General features: G+C 40.2%; 1 protein-coding gene across 3 annotated transcripts in view; it reads right to left on the bottom strand.

The window, feature by feature from the left end:
• Positions 1-18,732, bottom strand: part of TMPRSS7 (transmembrane serine protease 7) — a 52,098-nt gene that overhangs the window by 13,146 nt on the left and 20,220 nt on the right. For all 3 annotated transcript variants that reach the window (XM_055418364.2, XM_088840378.1, XM_088840403.1), the window contains 5 exons: positions 17,626-17,756; positions 15,128-15,240; positions 7,312-7,418; positions 3,092-3,228; positions 1,115-1,222 (listed from right to left, as the gene is read on the bottom strand). In XM_055418364.2, the coding sequence (XP_055274339.2) occupies positions 1,115-1,222; positions 3,092-3,228; positions 7,312-7,418; positions 15,128-15,240; positions 17,626-17,756 (596 nt within the window). The remainder of the gene's footprint in view (positions 1-1,114; positions 1,223-3,091; positions 3,229-7,311; positions 7,419-15,127; positions 15,241-17,625; positions 17,757-18,732) is intronic.

Below are 18,732 nucleotides of genomic sequence, written 5' to 3'. Positions count from 1 at the left end.
GTATATATTTTCTTAAGAAATAGAAGATCCTATAGATTTAAATTGTTAATGAAGCCTAAGTTAAGAGAGTTTTATTTTGTTTTGCCAATAAAAAAACGTGTAGAGTCACAGGTTATAAGTTTTCAGTTATTTATATTTCTCTAAAATATGAAAAAGATTAAGCAGCTTCACCATAGCAATTGTATTACTCTGGATCTTTATTTATTTTTAATATTTGTTTATGTATTTGGGCTGCACCAAGTCTTATTTGCAGCACACATGATCTTTAGTTGCAGCATTTGAACTCTTAGTTGCAGCATGTGGGATCTAGTTCCCTGACCAAGGATCAAACCAAGATCCCCTGCATTGGGAGCATGGAGTCTTAGCCACTGGATCACCAGGGAAGTCCCAAACTCTGGATCTTTAGGAGAAAGCGTTGGTGTCATATGGTCTGGTGAATTATTCTCCCCATAATGTTCCCTGAAACTGGAGATAGATTCAGAAATGATGTGCAAATAGTAATGAAAAGTCAAATCAGAGATTCTCTGCCAGAAAATAATAATATCCAATACCCTAGCATTTAATTATCACCATTGTGATATTGATGCAAACTATACAGGTAAAAAAAAAATCTTTTTCCTTTTATTTTCAACACCTGTACTCCATAAACGAGCATTCTGAAATAGTTTAGTTCTTCGCAGATTCTGAACTTCTTTCTAGAAGGAAGATCTGGGCCTTAAAATGGGATCATGTTCCAGCTCCAAGTCCAGGACTTAAGAGGAAACTTGTATTTTTGGTCACCCCTCCTTTCTAGTCCACTAGTTCAATGAGGAAAAGAACCATGAGAAGCAGACCGGACTCCAGCCTGAGAAGAACCAAGCTCAGGAGGACCCACAGCTTAGGTAATGACACCCAGCTGAGTCCAGCCTAGATCAGTCATACCTCAGACAACCCACAGAAGGATAATCTAGCGCAAATGACTGTCATAAGTCACTGAGTTTGGGAGTGTGGGGGGACGTTTGTTATGTGGCAATAGATAACAGCTACAAAGACCAGGATATGTATTAGCACCAACAATATCCCTGGCAAGCTACTTATTCCTAAGAAAAGTCATAATAAAAGCTTGAATACCCACCACAGAAGAGTTCATCGCTTTCATCAAAGCAGTCATTTACTCCATCACATCGCTGGTCCTCGGGGACACACAAACCGGAGGAGCATCTAAAAGATCCAACAGGACAGGCTAGAGACAATAAAAAATAGAAAATCTTGTGTGGGTCCCTAAAATGCACCAGACCACATTAACAAAGAAATGTGAGTTGCTAAGGGATGTGAGTAGCATTGCGGCAATAGTAATAATACAATTTCTCCATCAAAGCAAAGCTATAGCTGATATTTGAAAGAGCAAAAGGGAGAATTTAAGAGAGCAAAGAAAACAAACGAATCCACAAGAAGCTGAGTCAACACTGCATCCAGGTCACCATGTACAGTCAAACTCCTACACCTCCATCCTTGATTCAGCAAGGATGTGAGTCTTGGCTTTATCCTAGACTCGAAGAAAGAGAAAACTGGAGCATAACCTCGAATCTAGTAGGCTCAGAGTGCAGTCTTTAGAGTTTCTGGGGAATTTAAATGGTTTTCTGGTGTCTCTGAATCCTCTATGATCAGATACATTATTCTGAGTCTGTTCACTTAATTACATTTTCAAGTGATCTCTATCATAAAATGTATTAGTAACCACTGATCTTAAAGGTTGGACCTAGAGAGATTAACAACTGTTCTCAAAACTCAGGACTACTAAGGCACTTCAACCAGCCTATTCATCAAAGATTCATTGCCTGCCTGGCCCAGAACCTTTAGTTCTGGGCTTGTAGCTAAACACGATAGTAATAAAGAATGTTTGTTCTCTGCCATGGTCTGAAGGACTGTGTTCTTCACTCCCCAAATTCATATGTTGAAATCCTAATGCCCAAGGTGATGGTAGAAGATGGGGCCTTTGGGAGGTGATAAATGATGAACACAGAACCCTCATGCATGAGATGAGTGCCTTTATTTCAATAATAGGCCCACAGAGCATCCTCACTCCTTCCATCACTCTAGGACATAATGAGAAGTCTGAGGCCAGAAGATGGCCCTCCTTCAACCAAGCTGGAACATGATCTTGGACGTCCAGACTCTAGAACTGTGACAAGTAAATTTCTGCTTTTTATAAACTACCTAGTCTATGCTTTGTGCAGATGAATAGGAATAGTGCATGGTCAGGTCAACCACTGTCTCAATAGTACACAATGGAGAGGATGAGTTCCTAGAAAATATTCATTGTTCAAAAAAATAGTTAAAAATAAGATAGCTTACTATTTACCTCTGTCCTCACTGGTGACTGTAATATTCTGATATTCAGAAGTGTAACATTCTGAATCCAGAAGGAGAAATATTAGTATTGGCAGAGATGGAAGGGTCTAACTGAGCCTTCTCTCAAGTCTTAACCTCGTGGATTCCTAAGCAGTTAACCCTTCCTTTCCCTGCTTTTAAAACAGGTCGTGAATTTCCCGAGTCAGTGTCTACTCTCTCCAGCACTAATGACTTCCCTCAGACACTGCCTTTTCTGCTGACCGCTCTCTGGCCGTGTTTCCAGTAGCTCTCAGTGTGAAGTTCAACATTCTGAAAACTGACATTTGAACTCTCCTTAAACGACCAGCTCTCCCTGTGTATCAGAGGCCACAGTGAATTGCAGCTATTGCCCTTCAATCCACCAAATGATGGTGTAAACCTCATATTTACAAAAAAATTATGGATAGCAAGAAGAACAATGAATCAAGAAATTGGTATTTCAGGAATAATGTAAGACACTATTTTTCAATTATAACAAGCAATTATATTATTTCATCTATAATTGAAACTTCAGCAGAATAAATACATCATTGTATGTGTTATTTATCATATATTTTGTTTCTACTATATATTTATTTAAATATTATAAAAGTATACCAGTCAATAGCAGAAGTAAAGACGCAGTTTTCATTCTTTAAATTCTCAAAGTTTAGAGTCATAAAATGTTGGCCTCTATGTAACCTTTCGTTACGGTTTCTTAAGGGGCTGATCTCCATCTTACGTTGACTGATGTTGTAGCTGCCATATTCCACCAAAAGCGGCTTGTCCGAAAGTTTTGAACTGCACTGCAGCTGAATGTGAACCAGAGAACTGGGCACTCGGAAAATCGTCTGGTGATCCATGTAGGAGCCGCAGTACCTGCCAGCAAGGGTTGGGGGCACATGGCATGAGACTGTGTTAACTGCTTGGTGACCAAACTCACTGATACTTTGGTCATTTGAGCTTCGTAAACAGAGATGCTTATAGTAACGCTGATGTTAGTCATCCATCCTATGCCAAGTGATTGTGACTTAGTCACTTCTGTCCCCTCAATTTTCTCCCCTGCTAAATAAAACAATAGCAGTGCTCTAAATGGGGTCGCAAAGAGTCAGACACGACTGAGCGACTGAACTGAACTGAACTGTTATAATTTCCTCACCAATACTCAAAATTGGAAGAAATATGGGTTATACCTCTTAGTCTTCTCTCTTCTGTCAGCATATATATAACTGCCTAACAAAAAGAATTGCCTACTTTGTTCAGCTACAGACCTCTCTACAGAACAGAGTAGAATCCATCAATTAAAATTACAAGCATGCAAAAAATTTCAGCATCACTTAAAAGACAACAATATTTCAGTCTAAGTTGAATTCTGGTGAACTTCAGGGCTTGTCCTTGGCAAAATTTCAAAATAGTGATATCTATCTGCAATATTTCCCTAGTTCAACTTCTTACTTACCATCAGCTAGGAGAAAATGTCGGAGAAGGCAATGGCAAGCCACTCCAGTACTATTGCCTGGAAAATCCCATGGATGGAGGAGCCTGGTGGGCTGCAGTCCGTGGGGTCGCTAAGGGTCAGACACGACTGAGCAACTTCACTTTCACTTTTCACTTTCACGCATTGGAGAAGGAAATGGGAACCCACTCCAGTGTTCTTGCCTGGAGAATCCCAGGGACGGGGGAGCCTGGTGGGCTTCTGTCTATGGGGTCACACAGAGTCGGACACGACTGAAGTGACTTAGCAGCAGCAGCAGCAGGAGAAAATGTCCCTCCTATTAGTGATTTTTATTATATGAGCACTATGGTTAGTGGAACATTAAGTATAATCATTAATACACTGGGTACCCATGGTACGTTAGGCTCTGCCCTGTGTGGTCAAGACTTTTCCAGGTGAAATATATGTTTCCAAAGGGAACCAATAAACACTAGGCTTGAGGGGGGTCATTCTCCTTTGGAATCTGTGAATGGCAATCACTCCAGGTCCCCAAAGAATTTGGGAACCACACATGTTCCATGGATCAGATGCTGTTGTTCAGTGGGAAGAGCCTATCATTTCACAGTTCAAAGTAAGTGAAGTGAAAGTCGCTCAGTCATGTCCAACTCTTGGCAACCCCAAGGACTATACAGTCCATGGAATTCTCCAGGCCAGAATACTGGAGTGGGTAACCCTTCACTTCTCCAGGGGATCGTCCCAACCCAGGGATCAAACCCAGGTCTCTTGCATTTCAGGCCGATTCTTTACCAACTGAGCTATCAGGGAAGCCCCACAGTTTAAAGCATTAAGTATATTTCAGGAAGAATCTTTTGTATCTGGCTGTAGTTCAGGAGCTGATGGGTGAATATACCAGCTCTGGAGATGTAAGGAGCTGCAAGGGTCCAACTGGCTAAGTGGGAGCCAGCATCCAAGAGGCACCTAGAAGCTGAGTCAAGCTCTTGGGTCCAAAGTCTACTCTAGGTGTTCATCTTGGAATCAGAATCCTGCTTTCTAATATCAGGATGATTGTATCAGTATCTCATAGTGATTTTAACATTTACTAGAGTTTTCTTGCAAAGATGAGCCTCACTATGATGTTAAGGAGAAGTCAAGAAGAAAAGGACCTTTGAAACTTTGCTTGGGCTAGACTTTACAGGGGACAGTATGAAAGAAGGCATACTGGTAGTCCTGATGCAAAGAACTGACTCTTGAAAACACTCTGATGCTAGGAAAGATTGAAGGCCAGAGGAGAAAGGGACGACAGAGGAAGAGATGGTTGGATGGCATCCCTGATTCAATGGACATGAGTTTGAGTAAACTCTGGGAGTTGGTGATGGACAGGGAGGCCTGGCGTGCTGCAGTCCATGGGGTCTCAAAGAGTTGGACAAGACTGAGCAACTGAACTGATGATGGTAGTTTATGAAACCAACGTAAAATAAACTGAGAGACTGAGAAACCCAGCAAGTGTGAGTTTACATGGACAGACGGGTGACAGGTAAGAAAACTGAGATGTAAGAGGCGAAGTAATTTGTTAAAGTTCAAATAGCAAATAAGAAGAGACAGGATTAGGATAGAGTTCAACAGATACTAAACCTTTCCACTTTCTAACAAAGCAACTGCGTTCCTCTCAGGAACTTGGTTGTACAAAAGCTTTGAGGGAGGGCTGTTCCTTTTTCAGGTTTGTATACTGCATTCTAGTTGCCCTGAGCACTCAAACCCTACCCCGTGTTCTCTAAATTTAGGATCACCAGGCTCCCTGGTATCAGCGTTACTTTTTCTTCCTTCTCTACTATAGATCCAAAGCCTTTAGGCTACTTAGCAGCAAAGTGTCAGAAATTAGTTCAATTAGAGCCTTTCTGATGAAAAGAACTGATACAAAGGGCTGGCATTTAAAATCCTTTGGGTACCACTAGTATCAAAAAAATCTGATAGGATTTCAGCCAACCCACAAAACAAGGGGAAGAACTGGCCCCTCAGGAAAAGTATTTAGGGCAGAGAGCTTTCCTGGTATTTGTGGGAGGAAACTGTCCATATTTTGGCAGAAATACATTGTGAGTGGTAGGGGTTGTTACTTAGGTGGGGGAAGTATCCATTTTCAAAGGACTGCTTTAAGCATATAAGCTTACAAAAGATTTATAAAGATTTGTGTTCTGGACCTCTAATTAAATGCCAAAATGCAGTATCTTCAAAGCCTTGGGACATATTTCAGAGTACTTATGCATCTGATGTCATTTCCTTAGCAAACTTAATCATATTAATCATAGCTAATATGTTTTGATGTATGATAAGCATCATTTCACTGAACGCTTACCAAAAAAACTCCACTTTAATACCTCATTTTACAGACTGACAATCAAAGCAATTAAATAATTTGTCCTAGTTAATATAGCTACTAAATAACAGGGCTGAAACTTGAACCTAGATCTTCTGCCTCCTACATAATAGACTCTTGATTCAAAAATACTTTCCAAAGGAGTACAGGCCACATATTAATAATGGATCCAAGAAAGCCTTTAAAACAAGCAGAAAATGAAAGTAAAAGTGTTAGTCGCTCAGTAGTGTCTGATTCTATGTGTCTCCACGGCTTTTAGTCCACTGGGTTCCTCTGTCCGTGGAATTCTCCAGGCAAGAATACTGGAGTGGGTATCCATTTCCTCCTCCAGGAGATCTTTCTAACCTAGGTATCCTGGAGAATCATGTAAGAGTCTAAAGAAAATTGAAGAAGTTTGCTCCGGAAAATCATTTAGAAAGGGAAGGTTTCATTCATGGAAGAGCAAGGAGCAAAGAGTCAGCAGACAGATTTCTCAGGCTAACTTCACAAGGATCCTTAAAGTAAACTGAGAAGCTAATTGGCAAAAACAGGGCATCCTGTAATTTTTAAAAATATGAGACCTATTATAACTTTAGAAGCAAATAAACAGTTCAGTTCAGTCGCTCAGTCTTGTCCAACTCTTTGCGACCCCATGAATCACAGCACGCCAGGCCTCCCTGTCCATCACCAACTCCCGGAGTTCACTCAAACTCATGTCCATCAAGTCGGTGATGCCATAGGAACAACTAAAGAATGAATTAAGGGAAAGAGTGAGGACCTACTCAATTCAGGAAGCCAGACCCCTAGATTTCTCCCAGTTTCTTTCTCCTACTGCACAGAATTGGCTAACAGTTTCTAGCTTCTATAATCACCAAGGCTTCTCCTTACTATTTTCCTTCAGGACTGCAATGGTTTATCTACCAATTATTTTTGCGAAGTATGGAGTGTGTATATCCATAGCTCAACAGCATGGAGCAGCGATGGGAACAGGAATTTATGAATCCTGGCTTAATCTTTTATGAGCTGAGCAACCTAGAGAAAATTACTTAACTCCTATATTTTCAGTTCCCCTGTGTGTAAATAGCAAAGTGAAAACTCTTTGGAGAAAAGGAATCCAAGGCTTTGAACTTCTGGACAAGGCTTTTCATTCGATTCTTCACATACGGTAAACACTTACATGTGTTCATTAATTTCCCACCATCCATGGTCACAGCTTTTCATACTCTTCTTGGTTATTGAATAATTATGGAATTTCAGTGCGATGCCAAGAGTTGACAGGGGAGACTATGAAAACAAAGGTAAGTCAGCGTCAGAAAAACGATTCAATTGAAGAATATGTTTCAGACTAAGATTTTGTTACTCAGAACTCACTCCCTGGGCTTGCTGTTTTAAAGGCAGTTTACTCTTTGTGCCCTGTGGCACTTGGTGAGGTAGACCAGTTCCCCTGAACAAACTGACCTAAGGAGAGAGACAGAAGTGAACCACCCAGTGCTTATGGAGCAGCTGTGACACATCAGTGTGATGAACCAGGTGACCTGGAATAGATCCATTAGTTCATCTCTACATTTCTGCTTCCTCCTAGTAGATGAGCTCAACTTTGAAAACACCCACTTGTTAGCAAGTGTACACACTTTCCTCCCTAGATACAATAATGACATTGTTTATTTAAGACACTATTCTGATTCTTTAGAAAAAGGAAGAATGAATCAATATCCTCTTTATATTAAACCTTGGTATTCTGGAAGGCAGTAAATGAGTCATCGCTATTTTCAGAAAAGATCAAACAAGAGAAGTAGTTACCTATTTGGCACATGCACAAGTGAACACACACACACACACGCAATGCAACTGGCCTTGTTGTGGCATTGTATGTTATGCACACACATCACATCCAATATGCCACAATACTTGCTTTATGTTCACTTTGATCCAGGGATTAAGAGAGAGTTCTCACATTTTAGGGAGTAGAATTTTGGCTTCCTTATTTTTAAGTTTTAACTCAATCCAAGTTAGATAAGAGATTTTGCAGTGTAGCTTTTAACTTTTTAATTTACTAAGAATTTTGTTGTGATCAAATGTATGAAGTCTCCAAGGTCATTTTGAAAAGGAGGGTAATTTCTGTTTATACATATATTGCCAAACTTATTATTTGCATGATTTAATACTCTTCCTAGCCTTATTTGTGGACCTCCGCCCCCACTGCCTCTGTCATGAGCCAAGAAAAAGGAAAATCTCTTACTGAAACACTCTCCACTTTTCTGTGTACTTCCTATAAGTTTTACAAGCAATAATACTATGTCCTTTGGTCCACCAATACTTGTATTACTTAGATCCTTATGTGGATTGCCCTCTTTATCACTGTAGATTGCCTTTCTTTTCTCACTGAATGCTTGGATTTCAGCATTATCCGGTGTTAAGGTTGAGATCCCTGCTTTCTCATTGTGGTCTGGTATAACTGCCTATTTTTATTTTCAGCTTTATTAAATCACTTTTTAAATTCATTTTGTCTTTTAGAAACAGCATATAGTTAAGTTTTAGGTAATATTTTGTAATTCAATCTTACTGTCTTGTTCTTTTAACATATGAATTTTGTCCATTGACTGTTATTTCTCTGACAGACATTTGGTTTTTCAGTTATATCATCATATTTCATGTTACAGTTTCTTTGCTACATCGTGTGCTTCTTTCTAATGTGTGTTTAAATACAGTAGATTTTCCCCTTTAGCCTACCTTTGAGAGGGAATGGGTTGGGTACTTTATGACTCTGATTTAAATGTCACAACATCACCATTAGGCAGGTAGTATGATACCCATCCTACAGAAGAAGAAATCTAGACTAACTAGAGACAAGTAACCTTCCCAAGGTTAAGAAATATTCAGACTAGTCCTGCATGTCTCTGAAGGCCTCCTTTTCCTTAGTCCCAGCTAGAGATCCGTGTTGGGAACTCAAAAGGAACAGGGTTGTTTTTTATTCACCATAAGACTCATGAAAACACATATCACATTTTGTTCACTTGTCATCTATTTCTTTATACTAAAAAAAAAAAGATGCAAACTGAGAAATAGTAAACTCTTCAAAGAATCAATTAAATTGTACAGCATAAGAACATATTCCAGTGTAATCCTCCACCAAGAAACTCGCTTAGGCATTTTCACTGAGTTCCAGGGCACCAAAACCAAATGGATTTATAGGCACCATTACCCCTCTCCCCAGCACAAAGCCTGTCTACAGTGAAAGGAAATACGTCCCCTTGCACTGATTCCACTGACCCAGAATGGCACACTTTCTGCTTTCATATTCAGATTAACCAGGAGGCACTATTGATATTACTGTGATGATAAATGGAGGGACGAGGTGCAGTTTCACAAAGCATTGCAAGTTATTTTGACAAGTGAACAAGAAACATGAACAATCTACTAAGTACGCTATCTCCTTCTATGTTCTATACTCTCTATTCCCATTGCCCAGCCCCTGACTTTTCTTTGTGAACTTTAACCAAGTAAGGGGAGGAATACTCCTGATCTGGACCTGCTGTATTTAAATATTTCTCTAGTCAACGATGATGATAGAATACAGGACAAGTCTTATCTTCAATCACCCCTAGCTCGCCAATGGTTGTGTCCACACAGCTCAGATGAACTTCAGATGAACACTGGAGAATTCTGCAGCAAAGATGTTTGCCACAGAAGCATGGAAGAAAGACTTCTTTCTGGGAATCCCATCTGATATGAGGAGGTGAACTTCCCATGGCCCATGGTGATCCCTGCTTATGTCTGGCAGAACATACCTAATTGTATAGGGTGCTGGGCTGATAACATCTGTGATAAAACAACTCAAAAGACAGCTGCTTTCTTTGCTTCTGAGACTCTAACGCAAAACTGATCATTTGGTGGTGGAGGGGAACGGAAGAGAGAGGGAGGTGACTGCTCAGTGAAGTGGTTGCTATGACACCCAGGGAAGCTGAACATCTTTGCTGCCGCTGCTGTTCAGTTGCCCAGTTGTGTCCTACTCTTCGCAATCCCATGGACTGCAGCACGCTAGGGCTGCCCGTCCCTCACCATCTCCCAGAGTTTGCCCAAGTTCATGTTCATTGCATCAGTGAGATCATCTAGCGGTCTCATCGCCTGACACCCACTTCTCCTTCTGCCCTCGATCTTTCCCAGCGTCAGGGACTTTTCCAATGAGTTGTCTATTTGCATCAGATGACCAAAATACTGGAGCTTCAGCTTTAACATCAGTCCTTCCAGTGAATATTCAGGGTTGCTCTCCCTTAAGATTGAATAGTTTGAACTCTTTGCTGTCCAAGGGACTTTTAGGAGTCTTCTCCAGCAGCACAGTTTGAGGGCATCAGTTCTTTGGCTTTCTGCCTTCTTTAGGGTCTGAACATCTTTAGGAGCCCAGAAAAGGAGGGGCTGCTGAATTTATTTATGGAGGAGGCATGATTCCTTTCAATTCCACATGGATTGCTCACTATTAGACTGGCTTCTGGCAAATGATTTGCCCCCATTTCTATTTTCTTATCTATAAACCATAACTAGAGTATCTATCCTACATCAGAGCTATATTTTGAAGAGCAAAATGTATGTGAGGTGAAAGCACTAACGTACTAGACAAAAGTGGGGCTTTCCAGGCTGCACTAGTGAGACGTAAGAGGCTTGGATTCTATCCCTGGGTCAGGAAGATCCCCTGGAGAAGGACATGGCAACCCACTCCAGTATTCTTACCTGGAAAATCCCACGGACAGAGAGACTAGTGGGTTACAATCCATGGGGTCACAAACAGTCGATGCCACTGAGCACACTGAACAAAAGTAGACAACATATTATAACCTCCAAGTCCTTTTTTGGTTTTCTGATTTAATATCTCCCTTCTCTGTAGTCTGCAAGCTCTGCCAAGGACTTTGGTCACCTTGCTGCTAGGCAACCCTGTACAGGTACAGTGCCTGACATTCTATAAATGTTCACTGAATGAACAGGAGAGCTTGGGAGAAGAATCAGATGGGCTTTAAGTTAGAGCAAGAGTTAAACTTTCTCAGATAAATAAGACCTTAAAAACTCAGCTGAAAGTGAGTTGGCAAAGGGAATTGATTGTTCTTTGGTAGATTTGGTAATTGGACCAGGTACTAAGAAGGACTGCGGATGACATAATCAACTCTTGCGTAAAAAAGATTTATCATGACTTGAGTCAGTATTTTTGTTGCTTAAGTCATCTGGTTCTTAGTCATTTTTAATAAATACAAAGTTATTTTGCAGGTGACAAATTATTTTTTACATGATTTCCACTCAGAAACATGCTCTCATGCAGCTATCAGTGGCTGCTCAAAGCTTTCTAAGGAAGGAACAGCTTTATTTAACCTTCACACTGAGAACTACTGACCTTGATCTCTGGGAAATGGTGTCATCCCATAAGTCTGTCCCCAGTATTTCCTGTCTCTCATTTCCCATTTCGCACCCCCAAGCTCTTTTCCTTATAAAGATTTCTTTTTATTCAGCATTTCTAACTCTTGATTCAGTGAAACAGAAAGTGATTTGATATTTTTATTTGTACCTTAAACTGAAACTTAATCACAGCAATGTTTAGGAACTTTTAAGTCATACGTGGGATCAATAGCTGTTTTATCTCAAAAGGAATTTCAAAATTGCCTGGAGGTTTTAGGAATGGAGTCTTTCTTGTTCTGTGTATTTAGTCACGCAGTCATGTCTGACCCTTTGCAGTTCCAGGGACTATAGCCCTCCTAGTTCCTCTGCCCTTGGGATTTCCCAGGCAAGAATACCGGAGTGGGTTGCCATTTCCTTCTCCAGGGAATCTTCTAGACCCAGGGATGGAAACTGCGTCACTTGGGTCTCCTGTGTCTCCTACATTGACAGGCAGATTCTTTACCACTAGCGCCACCTGGGAAGCCCCTTTCTTGTTCTAGATATTATAAAGAAGATAACTGTTCATTGAAGAGATTGAAGAGACAGATTTTATGTCTTTCCCTCCTCTTTCCCCAACACTTCTCATCTTCTCTTTCCCTCTTCCCACCTCCCCCACCTTCATACTAGCTAGCCACCTGAGGCTCTGAGCTTCTGCTTCCCTGAGGCACTGAGAATCTGGCAGTGAGCCAGACTTCAGCACCTTCATGTCTTAAATATATTTTAAATGTTTATGATAATGATTAAAAAATAAGGATGCATGCTGGCAGGACATTGACACCAAGTACAATTTGCAGCCATGAAATTAAAAGACGCTTACTCCTTGGAAGGAAAGTTATGACCAACCTAGATAGCATATTAAAAAGCAGAGACATTACTTTGCCAACAAAGGTCCGTCTAGTCAAGGCTATGGTTTTTCCCGTGGTCATGTATGGATGTGAGAGTTGGACTGTGAAGAAAGCTGATCGCCGACGAATTGATGCTTTTGAACTGTGGTGTTGGAGAAGACTCTTGAGAGTCCCTTGGACTGCAAGGAGATCCAACCAGTCCATTCTAAAGGAGATCAGTCCTGGGTGTTCATTGGAAGGACTGATGCTGAAGGTGAAACTCCAATACTTTGGCCACCTCATGCGACGAGTTGACTCACTGGAAGAAACTCTGATGCTGGGAGGGATTGGGGGCAGGAGGAGAAGGGGACGACAGAGAATAAGATGGCTGGATGGCATCAGCGACTCAATGGAGGTGAGTTTGAGTGAACTCATGAACTCATGAGTTGGTGATGGACAGGGAGGCCTGGCATGCTGTGATTCATGGGGTCGCAAAGAGTCGGACACGACTGAGCGACTGAACTGAACTGAACTGAACAGTTTGGGTATAATGAAATTATTTCAGTATTTAATGGTTATGACCTTGCACAAATCCTACACGTGCAGTAAGCAGGCTCCTGCCTGGGAGCCTTTGCCTCAGCTTTTCCCTTTGCCTGCAACACTGTTGCCCTCGGTGCACACCACTTTCAGTTCAGTTCAGTTGCTCAGTCGTGTCCGACTCTTTGCAACCCCATGAATCACAGCATGCCAGGCCTCACTGTCCATCACCAACTCCTGGAGTTCATTCAAACCCACTTCCATCGAGTCGGTGATGCCATCCAGCCATCTCATTCTCTGTCGTCCCCTTCTCTTCCCACCCCCAGTCCTTCCCAGCATCAGAGTCTTTTCCAGTGAGTCAACTCGTCGCATGAGGTGGCCAAAGTATTGGAGCTTCAGCTTTAGCATCAGTCCTTCCAGTGAACACCCAGGACTGATCTCCTTTAGAATGGACTGGTTGGATCTCCTTGCAGTCCAAGAGTTCCCTTGTATCTCAGGGCTCTGTGCAAATGTCCCCTTGTCAGTGAGGCTTTCCCTGATCATCCTATTTGAGACAACAAATCCCTGACTTCCTACCTTTCACACCCCACCCCCTCTGCTATAAAGCCCCTTCCCAGCTTCATTCTCCATAGCATTCTACCATCATGCAATGCTCTATAAACATTTTTGTTGCTGTTGTTCAGGTGCTTGGTCGTGTCTGATTCTTTTCAAGTCCACGGACTGCAGCACACCAAGCCTCCCTGTCCTTCACTATCTCCTATCAAACATGAGTTTGCTCAGACTCATGTCCATTGAGTTGGTGATGCCATCCAACCATCTTATCCTCTGCCACCCTCTTCTCCTTTGGCCTTCAATCTTTCCCAGCATCAGGGTCTTTTCAAATGAGTCGGTTCTTTGCATCAGGTGGCCAAAGTATTGGAGTTTCAGCATCAGTCCTTAAAATGAATATTTAGGGTTAATTTCCTTTAGGATTGACTGTTTTGATCTCCTTGCAGTCCAAGGGACTCTCAAGAGTCTTCTCCAGCACCACAATTCCAAACATCAATTCTTAAGCGCCAGCCTTCTTTATGTCCAACTCTCACATTTGCACATGACTACTGGAAAAGCCATAGCTTTGACTATATGGACCTCTAAACATTTTACTTATTTGTTTGTCACCTGTCTCCCTCTACTTTATAGTGAATTCCATGAGAGCAGAGCTTGTGTGTGTGTGTGTGTTTGTCAGACTTGATGGATCTTAGTGTCCAGAATACTGCCTGAGACATAGCAGGCATTTAATAACAACATGCTGAATGAATACAGACTAGACAGTGCTTGCTGCTTACATCCAGTATCTACATCTCATAGATATTGGATGGACGCACAAAAATTACTTCATATGCATATGCTGGAAGAGCAAAGGTGACACCTTGCCCTATCTCCCTCTACATGAATATTAAGATGAAGAAGGAAAAATAGGTAACAGACTGAGATTTTAAAAACAAACAGAGAAACAAACAAAACCCAGGAACTCCCTGTCTAGCACTAGAAGGAGTTGTATGTATTTCATATAAATTTGCACTGATTTGTTTACACAGTAATATATATGTTTTCTGTTTGTTTTAATCACATGCAACCCCATGGACTGTAGCCTGCCAGGCTCCTCTGTCCATTGGATTCCCCAGGCAAGAATACTGGAGTGGGTTGACATTTCTTGTTTAATTCAATTTTTATTTTTTAAATTATCCTTGCTGATGAAGTAATTAAAAATTAATAATAAATGAGCTCTATCATAATAAAATAATAAAATAAAATTGTTTGATCTTATAATGTCTTTGCATTTTTTAATCTGAGCTATCAGAGAAGCCCCTGGAATACTCAAGTGGGTAGCCATTCCCTTTTCCAGGGAATCTTCCCAATCCAGGGTCTCCCACATTGTATGCAGATTCTTTACCATCTGAGCCACCAGGGAAGCCTGCATTTTTTAATACAAACAAAATAAGAAACTGGATAAGTAAGCTCCAGGTTGCAAACAGCAGTTAATTTGTGGGAAACAAGTTGAAATTACAACAAACTTGCATGTTGTAGGTAAAATATTTTAGTAAAGCTTAAATATTATAAAACTAACATTCTTTTCAATAATTGAAACAATCAGTACAATTAAATTCAGAGATAAATTATTACTAAGAATAAGATAACAATATTTTTGCTAAGATAGTGGTAAAACTAGGCTACCTGAAATTTCCAGGTACACTTGCATCTTGGAGGATAGTAGCTTGGGTAATATGGACTTGAAATTTTCCCTTCAAAACCAGTGATTTCTTTGACCAACACTGTGTTTTCACATTCTGAAAAAAATATCCAGTAACACACCATGATTTGCAGTTGTGAAATTATGAGAAATAGCATACATTTCTTTAACTATAAATACACATTTTCTTGATCAATAAATACTTATCTTTGAATTTTAAGCTACTTTTTAAAAAGAAATAGTACCCTAGAATATATAGCTATTATACTGTTCAAAGTTTACACTTGTTTTCAAATAATTTATTTTGGTTACAGATCTATAGGATGCTATTCCTTTCTTTAAAAAACATGGTTTAAATATATTTTTTCTTCCGGTCTTATTGAGCTATAATTAAAATATTAACCCTATATATATATTTTGACATACAGCATTATAAATATATATTTCTAAAGCTCTGAGTTAATTTTGTTCAAATTAGTGTGTATTTGTTGTTCAAGAGTATACCCAGTTTACATAACAAGTTATACTCTTTAAGACAATCTAAATGTCTATTCTGACATGGTCATCCTTCTGCTGGAATATAAGCTGTCTGAGAGCACTGATTGTTTTAATCTATTTTGCTTATTATTTTCCTAACACCTAAGTAATTTCTGGCATACAACAGATGTTCAATAAGTATATTTTGAGTGAACAGACAAATTCCAGTACCATATTTCTGTTATAATTCTTCTTCTTAACTATTGGAGTTACAGATAATTTTCAGAGCAACACTATCTCAAATATCTAGTTCAATTTTGTCCAATAAATTAATTTTACATTCGGTTTTGTAAAAATTTATCAAAATGAGCCACTGGCCTAAAATACTGATGAATCTATAGCTCTTACCATCTATTTTAAGCCAAATCCTCTTCCCTCCTTACCCTCATCTCCCATTCTGATCTTTCTGTTGATGCTCTTAAGGAAGTCAACAAAACATAACCTGTAAGATTTGAGCAGTTTCCAAAGCAACAAATGTTACAAAAACATGAGAGTTTCAGTGAGGGCTCTTTTCATTCTTTTGTTTGACTATTTCAACCCAAGTCAAAAAAAAAGAATGAAGAGAAAGGTCACTTTTTGCTCAGTAGAAAACCTCTGGGTTTTGCATCACAAGCACCTTCTAGGATGGCACTCATGTGCATGCATGCTAAGTCACTTCAGTTGTGTCCAACTCTTTGTGACCCTATGGACTGTAGCCTGCCAGGCTCCTCTGTCCATGGGATTCTCCAGGCAAGAATGCTGGAGTGGGTTGTCATGTCCTCCTGCAGGGGACCTTCTTGGCCCAGGGATCAAAACCACATCTCTTATGTCTCCTGCACTGGCAGCCTGGTTCTTTAGCACTAGCGCCACCTGGGAAGCCTGGCACTCATGTGCATTACTGTAAATGAGAATTCACAAAAGAATGTGCTAAAAGAATGTGCTCTATTGAGCTATTGTCTCTCAGGTCCAAACCCATCTCTCTCTGCTCTGCAAGGCTGGTCTGGGACTCTGCAAACTTCTCTCTTTTACCCCTGATAGACTCTGCCAAAGGGCTTCCCAGGTGGCACTGGTGGTAAAGAATCCACTTGCCAATGCAGGAGATGTGAGAGATGAGCGTTCGATCCCTGGGTCGGGAAGAACCCCTAGAGAGTGCATGGCAACCCACTCCAGTATTCTTGCCTGGAGAATCCCATGGACACAAGAGACTAGAGGGCTACAGCCCATAGCGTTGCAAAGAGTCGGACCCGACTGAAGCAATTTAGCAGGCAAGTAAGTACACAGGCTCTGCCAGTAAGGGGTGCTAAAGAGAGGCTAGAAATCTGGAGAGGAGGAACAGGACTTGTGTCTGTTTCTTACTTCTGGAAGTGTCACCCCAGCAATGCCGCTTCACCCCTGCAGGTTCTCTTCCTTCTTGTAGCAGAGTCAAATACTGCTAGCAGTTTTCCCACTTACACTTTATCATGTCTCCCTCAAAGATACCAGCTCCTTAAAGGCCTGGGTCCCACGTTAATGAACTTCCAAAATCATAGACATGAACACCAGCTACGCAGGAACCCCTCCTCAGAGGCCTGAATTTCATTCCACAGACCCCCTCCTCCAAGTCCTAAACTGTAATCATTCCAATTGCTTTTATTTGTTCCTCCAAATCTACCAATAGTAGTTGCTTCCTACATGTGTTACATCCGTGATAACTTACAGTCTTTTTGTTTTCATGTTTTTATGGGATTTTTTTTTTTTTGCCTTTTGAGATACCCATTTTCACACCTCTACACTGAGCTAACAGTTCTTTATACTAAATCCTCTCTGTTAGAATAACTAATAAGATCTCCCTCTTCTGACCAGACCCTGACTCAGGATCCTGACTTAATGCAACTAGTATTACAACATAGCCTCAGGAGAGATATGACTGGAGTATCTTATCAAAACAAGTATTTCTTATAACTTAATTCAACTGGGAAAGACTTACTTTGTTCTGGAATGACCTCAAAATACGCCCGAATTCCTGATAGCCTCCATACCTGAGGAGACTTAAATGTCACCAACATGAGATTATTTGTGGAAACAAATGACTTTAATGTTCTTGCAGGTTCACAAATTCTGAAACCAGATAACAAAATAAAAGTGCATAAATAAAAGGTTATTGAGGGTTGGACCTTCAGCCACCACTAATTCTGTACATTGCTTGGGCCATCTGCATGATTCTTATATCTTGGACTTTGCCAGTCAGGTCTTCATCAGTTAGTTGCCACAGTGTACTACAGATGGAGGGGAGCTGATATAGGTACAGAAATTTTTGTCCAGTGACTATTGAAGAATTCTCCTGGAGGGCTGTCACTGGACCCTCCTTGAGAACAAACAAGGTATACCTGAAGGGTATTTAATGGCAAAATTCATCAGCTCTTCACCAGGGAAAACTGGGTTCAAAACTTAGCTCCATCACTTAACTGAGCAATGAAGCAACTAATTCTTCATAAATGCCAGTTTCACAACTCTGAAAGGGTAGTAATAGTAATAGTATACTCCTCATAGCATTGTGATGGGGATTAAATGAGATAATAACTAAATGTGTCTGGGAATAGTGAAAAGAAACCAATAACAATGATTGAGGGATGAGAATTAGTCACAAATACTTTTCATTACAAATTTTTAGACACTGAATTTTTAACATGTTCATTCACCACCAAAATATGAAGGAATAACACTTACAAAAATATTATCCTATACAAGCATAAACATTATTAAAAATGATAAGATAATTTGTATGTCTTTTAGCACAATGGGTAAAAATAACAAATTCTTAATAAAGTGTAACTGACATTACTAGGTTATCAAACTATTAAGCACTCATAGAAAGACGTATACTAGTAAGTAGAAAATACTAAGATATGTATATGTACATATGTGTAGAATAATGTACATGTATGAATGAAAGAATGTATGCAAAAATATAACATTTATTTTTTTCTGGGTGATGGAAATGCAAAATAATTGACATTGCCTTCTCTGATTGACCTCACTTTCACAATGAACAATGTGTTATCTTTATAATAAGGAAAAATTTTATTTTTCTACA

The sequence above is a fragment of the Moschus berezovskii genome, chromosome 1, assembly GCF_049115385.1.
Source record: "Moschus berezovskii isolate FMDL1 chromosome 1, NW_MosBer_1.0, whole genome shotgun sequence".
NCBI lineage: Eukaryota > Metazoa > Chordata > Mammalia > Artiodactyla > Moschidae > Moschus > Moschus berezovskii.
This window is presented reverse-complemented; position numbering and strand designations above follow the sequence as displayed.